This window comes from Pecten maximus, chromosome 12 (genome assembly GCF_902652985.1).
Source record: "Pecten maximus chromosome 12, xPecMax1.1, whole genome shotgun sequence".
Lineage (NCBI taxonomy): Eukaryota > Metazoa > Mollusca > Bivalvia > Pectinida > Pectinidae > Pecten > Pecten maximus.
The window spans coordinates 12,743,442-12,752,704 of NC_047026.1; the positions used below are offsets into that span (position 1 = coordinate 12,743,442).

The following is a 9,263-nucleotide window of genomic DNA, read 5'->3' on the forward strand; positions in this document are numbered from 1 at the left end:
TTTATAGTTAAAATGGACAATTGGACAAATAATTAATGAGACGAGTCACAAGTCTTACATACACATTCTCGGTTGCATTCATATATAACGTGCTTTATTTGGCGCACTCAAATTTTAGAGCATTTCCAAATTAACAGATCAGCGCATTGATGAATTGGCGCACCAAAATCATTTTGATATAGAACCTGTATGTAGGAAATGCAATTAGCGAAATCTCAATTTAGCGTTTTTTCTTCGAAAAGCGTTGAAGTAAGATTACCGCTTAATTATGTATGTTTACTGTCATTGTAATGCATCTTTATCTATTTACATGAAAGACATTGGGTTTAAATGACAATTATAAAAGAGGTAAATTCACTTCCCTTACAGCTTCACCGAACTTAATCATCACTATATATGGTACTACAATACTACAGTAAATACTGTAACGTTAAGATGAATCAGACATAATATCTACTGTTTTGTTTAAGATGCTACATTGCCGGCAGCGTATACACTAAAACTGATTGTAAATAGAAATGCATAGTAGGGCAGTCATGGTATGGACATGAGACAAATTACTACAAACAAGTGAACAGGACAGCCACCTAACAGTGACCGGAATAACGTACCGAGTCTGCATCTTCAGGATATTATCATTTATTTATTCACTTACAATTCAAGAGATAAAAAAGATAAGCTCAAATTTTTGGAGAGTGTTGATGTAAAGTAAGTACCGCTAACTTTTGACATTGGATTTACTCTTTGTCGGAGACGTAGCACCTTTGAATGTGACAAGACAACATTTTGGTATGTAAACAAAGGAATTACATTGTTATTTAAAAAGACTTTTTGTCGTTTGAAAATTGTTGTTATTCTATCTCAATTTAATTTCGTATTGTATTTCTCACTTAAATTAACAAAACAATTTAATGACATTTTACTTCTTTTCACATATACCCCTCATCCATGGTGCAGGCATGTGCTTTGGAAAACGTCTTGAAAGTCTTCTTGTTCTTTGGCTAACTTTGTAATACCTGAAATGCGAATAATTTTGTTTTCAAATATCCGCTCTATAAAACAAGAAAATGATAAATGTTATTCGATTTTTCAGGATTTAGAAAACTTTTATAATACTTACATATCGTTTTTCACAAAGTAAATAGCTTGATCTGACCAAGTTACCGCAGCATCGGGAGAGCTTGGTACACCTTTCCAGAATTGTGTGATGTCATACTGCCTTCGGCCAATAACATTATCATGCCAAATACTCCATTCCCAAAATTTAGTTTTCTGCAAAATACATAAAATTATCTTAATACATAATATGTATTAAGCAGTAATATTTGATCGGTTGGAGGAAAAGTTTAATTTGTTTAAGACACTTATTTATGCAATTAGAGCTATCAATCAGTATTAATAAACAAGGACACGATATTGGGGGTAACAATGCAAGCATTTGGTTTGGTTTATTTCATTAATGTCCTATTAACAGTCCTTTAAGCATGTGCCAGGTTTTGGGAAGTGGAGGAAAGCCGAAGTACCAGCAGAAAAGCTTCGAGATACCTTAACCACTCCGTCATCACCCTCATAATATGAACAAAATGATAACAAAGCAAATAGATAACAGATAAAGGCGACAAAAAAATGTTTATCCGAAAAAAAAATCATGAACAAATGTGTATCAGAAACGTAAAAAATAAACAAACAAAAAATAAACGGATTTGTACACAAAGATGTAAGGCAAAACCTTGTGTTTTAAAGCAATCTGACTTCTCCAAACCCGTACTTTTCATTTACAACTTACACCAAATAAATAGATCCGCCGATTTCGGTGTCCTTTAATGTTTACAGCGGCCCGAGGGTACTCGCCATTTTCGTGGGTCAATACTTTCTTCGGAAATCCATAGTCCAGCTTGTATTTGGTGTAACGCCAAACATAGTTGTCTACAATAAGAAATAAAATTCAATACGCAATATCGTTCTTTGAAATACTTTTAATTTATAAAAAAAAAAAAAAAAAAAAAAAGAGATATCATAGTCTTTTCAAAGGGATCAATACTTATGTTCTCTTGATTATCTTCAATACTTGATGTAAATCGCAGGAACGTTTAAAATATCATACATATATATATATACAATAAGTATAGGTTTTACCATCGAGAAAAAAAACTACAGCAAAATATATCACTTCATTAGAAATCCGCTACATTGCCAACATAAACAAAGAAAATATACCATATTTTCGACTGAAATATAAAATTTATCATTTTCTCAAAATACAAAAAAAAAAACAACAACAACAGAAATAAAAATTTGTTTCGACTTTCGTTTGACGTTTACCTTTAAATAGATACAATCTTCCTTTTACATAAGTTGCTGCTCCCACTGGAATTGGGGCGTTGGGATAAATTGACCTCAGCGCTAAGGACTTCCGGGTGCCGGACCGCCTGTCGGCTTGGAACAACGTATCGTTTACTATAACACTAACGTAACCGTCATTTCCTGGAAATGAGAAGGAATTTGATTTATATAAAGAATACCTAAACTGCGTTTTTTAACGATATCTCAATGAGATGTTAAATTAATGCAGTTGGACCCGTGTATTCTCCATAGACTGTGATCTTCGTCATTTTGATTAATTTTCTCAAAGTGTTATGTATTGTTCCAGTCATCAAATATGCGATTTGAGGACCGTTCTTTATCTTTGTCAAAAATCTTTTCTTGAGGACATACACAGACGAATACGGTATTTTTGTGCAATATGGTAAATTGTATCCTTACCTAAAAAAGTAGCGTCGACACCCTGGCACGGCGAAAGCTTCTTTAGCGTCGGCGTCGGTGAATCAGTCGTCGTTCTAGGTCTGAATCGGAACCAGGGTTTGGGCGTAGTGTTTCGTCGGCGGTTATTTGTGGGAGATTGAGTGGTCGTTGTAGGTCTATGCCGGGATCGGGGTGTTTGTGCAGTGTTGTTCCCGGGTATATTTGATGTTGTTCTTGTAACAGAATTGTCTTGAGGTGGTGGAACATATACTCGTTTGGAGCCTAAAATAGATTTTTTAAAGTATCCATATATGTTTTATTTCCGGTTATTTTGAAGCTATAAATAGTTGTACAGAGTAATGACAAATATCATGTTCATCAGGTGTCTTTACAGTCTCTGGATATTTAAACGTTACTCAAAGAAATTAGTAATGAAAATGTGATGGTAGACGTCGATTTGTTTTAAAACAGACAGTTCTATTCGGGCAATATTTCTTATTCTCTACACCAGTTATTTATTTATCTATTTATTATTTTTACCTTTCTCATTAACTTTTATAGTTAATTGTAAATGAACCACTTTATTCGTCTTCATTAGATCCATCTGATTTTGTTTATCACTGAAAAAATCCCATGGAATCTATACACTGCAAAACAGGTTGTTCATTTCTTTAGACATAACATGCTACTTACCGTAAATAGTTTGAGCGGCTCTGATGTCACTATATGTGAGTTCAGTCTTACTGGTGGAAAAGAAGGCTGACATCACACTATCGTAATCCGCAGAGTGATCTAGACCAATGGCGTGTCCGAACTCATGTATGGCCACAGCGAGTAGGTCGGGATTGGTAGCGTTTCCTCTTCCTTCTCGACACCATTCCTCGTCGTCATCGAAATGAGTATCTCCCGCAAGGGGGACCGTCCCGGGTCGGAAAGCGTGGGCCAACGTCATTCCTGTTTTACAAACCCGGATATGTTATGGATTTTCTTTAATTGAAGTCTTTTAATGGAAGATATTTCTTCATAGAAAACATAAAGAAATATAATGACATGGTTTTAAATGATGTACACTACATATACCGATAGTGTTTACATTAGCCTGATAGTTCTCTATAGCTAAATGATATTTTCAGTTATTGCTCTAGCAATTTATTTTGGGTCATGGTTGTGAGTGACACACACGTGTATCATTTATTCTGTGTTTGTACCTCTTCCGTCAAATCCATTGTAGTAGCCGTCACCATGGATACCTCGTGCAAACTTAATGGCGATATCCGGATTTTCTATTGTGAACTTGAAATGTTTTGGTATAACCCGCGACCATGTCTGGAAGGCGATTTTTAATGTCTTCCTGTCATATAAGAAAACGCAAAGAAGAGAAATTAGGATGTATCCAAGTATTTTATGGCGATAGTCATTAAATTAATCATACACTGGTTTAATCTTATCTGAATATATATTTTTGTTCGCGGGAGGGGGAGGGAGGAGGGGGTCATGAATAACCAGTTGTCGCAGGAAACGGGATAGATATAGCACGATTTTATTTAAATGAAAATTTTGGAAGATAGTTATCATTCAACTGATCAGATTTTTGTTAGTTAACCCATCATGATATAACGTACTTACCACTGTTTGTATATTGGCATTTTTCTTGAGTATGAGACTGGTCTCCACGTTATAATATTTTGTTTCCATCCTCGACCTGAATAATAAGAATTTAATTACCAGTGTGTGTGCCCTCCCGCTCAGTTAAAAAGTTCTTGGTTACATTTTCTTTCCAGCATCGCATAGAATCATTTAAAGTGGTGATAACCTCCCTTGACCATCAACAGTTGTTGTGAGCAAATATATTATTTCTAGATCTTTTTTTTTATCTCAGAATCAAGTCTAACTGAAATAATAATATGTTACCATACGAGGCCTGTCGTTTCTTTCTCTTTTTCACTTCTGGATGTACGTCATCCGGGATACCACATCGAGGTTCAGCCATTTTGTGTACTGTTCGGCGGTTCAGCTTTCCAGTCTCACGAAGGCCATTGTAATGTTGGAAGTACCTTGTTTTTAATAAGAAAATATAAGAGTTAACCTTGGACAAGGTTTGTTGTTTTTGTTGTTGTTGTTGTTGTTGTTGTTGTTGAATTACATTGTAAGTATAGTACTACGACACAAATTATATATTACAGTCCTAACCTGATTTTTTTTTTCTGGTATTTTTACTATTGACCCCCTGCGTGGCTTGTAGATTTTTTCTGTCGAACCTACATATTTCTGTGATTTATGGTAGATAATATTAATGAATGGGATAGTGTTATGGTGCTAACCTCGGTGGGCCTGGAGAAACTAAAATGTACATGTGGGTTACGCCTGATAGACTTAACCACATGTTTTTGATATCAATACAGAGCCTGGTTTTTAAATGTATTATATGCCACCTGAAAAAATATATCATCTCCGGATACAGATAGTTCCTTTCTGTGGCGTGTAACCTAAATATGGCCGATATCAGAATCTACTTTACCGTTGTACCTGTTTGATTATAACTGTAACTATGAGCTAATATCAATGTTGTAATTAATGACGTTTGTTATAATTAGACTATTAAGACAGTTCAATCAATGGTTTTTGTAACATTGCCAAGATATATTTCTAATATAAAATATGTTTTTTTTCTGTATGCAGCTTAATTTATTTTTGACTCTTCTATATCTAACAAATTAATATCTTGTTTTTTCTATAATTTTGTCGTATATCAACATTTTTCTGATACTTTTTCTTTAAGTTTTTAATTTTTAACGAGGCATAGAAAAAAAAACTACTTAGGTCATCAAATTCTGAACATCACGAGTGATATGTACTAAAACCATTCTCAGTCTATTTTGATTATGCTAATACCCTTATGCCGTTACTATGGTGAGGTAAACACTTGTTTAACCATAACCTTGTCCATTAGGTTACATCAAAGATCACCCTCGATAATTATATGATGCTCAAAGACTTAAGATAAGAGTTTATGCGTCCCATAGGTAATAAAATTCTTCCATAAGGAAACTCTGGGATTATATTACATCCGTTTTTAATGCCAACAGCTCGCCCCTTCTCCTCACATTGATATAAAAATATGTCGGCTTGAACAAAAATTGTACTTACAAGATAGCTTGTCTTCTATGCTTTCTGTATGCATGTCTGTCGTTTTCCATGTAACCATATTTCACTAGATAATTCTGTAACAGATATATACTTCAATCAATCAACAGTCAATAATATGCATGCTGTTAAGTGGAATGGATCTCATTTTGTGTTAAGACATACTTAACAAGACCATTACATAGCAAATGATCTTTGTTTGTTTGGGTTTTTTTTTTTTTTTTTTTTTTTAATAACAGACAAATATTTAATATCAAAATGTTTGTATTTTAACTGCTTTATCAAACTAATATTGTACAATCTTCCATATCAAAGGGACTCGCTTGCTTTAGAAAATGTATCATCGGCTGAACTATATATGCAGTTTTGAACATTAAATAATGTCATTCATTTTATGCCCACCGATCGATGCTGGGCTATCGGATACTCACGATAAGGCCTAAAACGCAACTATTTAAAGAATTTTTGAAAATATTATATGCTAAAAAAAATTGCTTATAAAGTAATTGACATATCTCCGAAAAACGTCAATACAATAAATACATCTTAAGAATGATATATTTCGTCAGAGTTGTCAGTAAGTTTATAAGCTTCAAACTAGGCCAAACTCATTAATCATCTGACCAACCAACATACTGATGTTAAAACGCCAAAGAACATGCATGAAATACATCTCATTTGGATAAATACTGATACAGATGGACATACAAATGACTGCAGAATTATAACATCTGGTCAACCGACAGATGGTTCAGCACTAACTTCCTCTGAATACACCGTGCCGAGAATGTTAGGTCGTGAGGAGATATGGTATTAACATGACAGGTGTCAGCCTCATCAACATAGGTAAAACACATTACCAAAAACATATTTCACTTTCTCGTACCTGCAACTTCCTACTAATGATACAGGGATAGTAGAGGTTGTACGTGTTCATCAGCTAAAACTGATTGGATAGGACATGTGGTATATTAATTAAGTTTGATGGGAATTCAACAGTTCTATTAAACCATATTGCATTGGTTTCCGGTTAAAAAATGTGATAATTCACAGATAAAGTTTAGATATATGAGGAAGTTTCATGTGTTTCCTTTTCGTTCGGTATACATCTGGTCCTACATGTATCATTCGGTTTACATCGGGACTTGTTATTACTGTTGATTATCAACTTCACTCTCGATATTTTACCGATGTTTATATATTATATCAATGTTTTTTAAATAATATACGCGTATATGGTAAATCTTTAAAATTATCAAATATCTCAATTTTACCAAAATGATTACAAAAGAGGTGCTGTGTAATATTTTCCTATCTGCTAGGACCCTCTGTAAGACTTTAACATCACTGAAAAATACTGGAAGCACAAAAAAGCTGTATGCTGCATAATTATTATGTGGCACAGTTCTTATTTAAAATCTGTTGTTATATTGAGCGTCTTTTTGCACAATCTGTCCAAATATATTATTCTCTTTGGAGAACATGTAGATACTACGATATTCTCTGGGTTTTTTTTTTTTATTATTTTTTTTTTGGAAATCATAGCTAATGAAATTTCATAAATTCTGTAAGGCGTTCCTATGGAAAAACGTAAGTTAAGGGGTTTCCTAAGTTAAGGAATATTGATGAAATTAGGGCCAGATAATTTCTAATAAAAATATTTGTGTGTGTCAAATACAGCATACGCATCAGGGCATTATTTTACCTCAATATTCGCTTTAGCCATACATCCATGTTTTTAAAAAAAAATTCTATTTACCACAAATGATTGACAGCTTATCTACTGGCACTAAATAAACTACAAGCTGTTATTTGATCGTGGTTTAGATATTATAAAAAGTCATTGTAGTAAGCAGGTGCTATCTGATCTTCTGTTTAGATTTGTTCCTTTTGACTTGGTACAGTCTCTGTTCTGTTTCAATGAATTGAATGGACCCTGTTCCGTGTCGATAGATATTTTACAATCAATCTTTGAATCCCTTTTGTATGCGTGTATGTTAAAAGGGGAGTATGTTTAGAGATAAAAAAAACTACTCAAAGAAGAGCTACGAATGAATTAACTCAGACGAAACTTTCTCCACAAAGAGTTTTATATTATATGGTTGAAGTTAGTTTCAATGATAAAAGAAAAACACAAAAATATCGTCAGCATTCAAAAGATACTATAGCTGATACGTACGTTAATAAAGAAGATCATAATAATAAATTTTAATACAAAATGGATTGATACTTCACAAACCAAAACCATTATTTCAACTTAAAATCAACGAAACAATACTAAAACAAGAAAGGAAAGAGTTTAACTTAATGGTAGGTTAAAAATAACTAAAACTATAACTATCAAATAAAAATAAATGTATGTAACTTTAATGACTAAGTAATTATGATGTAGAAGCAATATTACGGACACACCTGTCGTATATTGAACAATGCCCTTCTACATTTGAACCCTTTTTAGTTCTTTTCTCTGGATTTCTCTACTATATTTGCATGTTATTGGTCCTTAGTTTCACTGAGGATCACGAAAAGGACGAAAAATATGTATGATGTAGTATGTATGATGCAGTTCTATATTCGTTATTCGGCATATACTGTGTCTAGAGTTGATTGTCGTTATCTCAAAGTCGATAAGGCTTCGAGATATCCGAGATGTAATAGAGTATATTTTACATAGCATGCTTACCGTCGAAACTGAATGTTTACTTCGAGTTGAGCATGGTTCTTGATATAATGAAGCTAGTATAACTATGCTCATATTAAAAGTTGTTTTCCTCTTGTTTGTACGGTTTATAAATTTGAAAAACATAATTTCATTGTGCGATGGAAAACAAGTTTTCGGCCATTTTTAGTAGTATAATTGATTGATACTCGTTAGTATAACTGGTGCTTTCGTTCTCACTAGTCCAGCTCTTATTTTCAAACGTTACTTTACATTGATTTTAGTTGGTTTATTCTGACGTGCCAGGTTTTGGAGGTGGAAGAAAGCCGGAGTACCCGGAGAAAAACCACCGACCTACGGTCAGTACCTGGCAACTGCCCCACGTAGGTTTCGAACTCACATGGATTTGGCATAGATTAAGATCATACATATAAGAAGTATGTTTCCTATTCAAAATACCAAAAACTATAAATAAAAACATATCACATAACGATATTAGAACATCCTAATCAAATACTGGTGTGAGGTATGTGATAATGGTATACCTCATTAACTGTGGTTAATGGTCCATTTTAGGGTCGTACGTTTTCTTTGATAAAAAAAAATCGCTATTGAACCGATGAAAATGGGAACAACGCAATGAAACCGCATCTTGTAACAGCCATACATATTCTAAAATATCGTAATGTTTTTTCAATCAGCAGTCATCCGGATCATA

General features: G+C 33.6%; 1 protein-coding gene across 1 annotated transcript; it reads right to left on the reverse strand.

The window, feature by feature from the left end:
- Positions 1 to 919: 919 nt before the first annotated feature.
- Positions 920 to 4,732, reverse strand: LOC117338855 (matrix metalloproteinase-24-like). Its single transcript, XM_033900218.1, has 8 exons — positions 4,659 to 4,732; positions 3,951 to 4,093; positions 3,436 to 3,696; positions 2,764 to 3,024; positions 2,323 to 2,484; positions 1,832 to 1,926; positions 1,121 to 1,272; positions 920 to 1,016 (listed from the first exon to the last, which is right to left on the reverse strand). Exons 1-8 carry the CDS (start codon positions 4,730 to 4,732, stop codon positions 920 to 922), a joined length of 1,245 nt encoding a protein of 414 aa, XP_033756109.1.
- Positions 4,733 to 9,263: the final 4,531 nt, after the last annotated feature.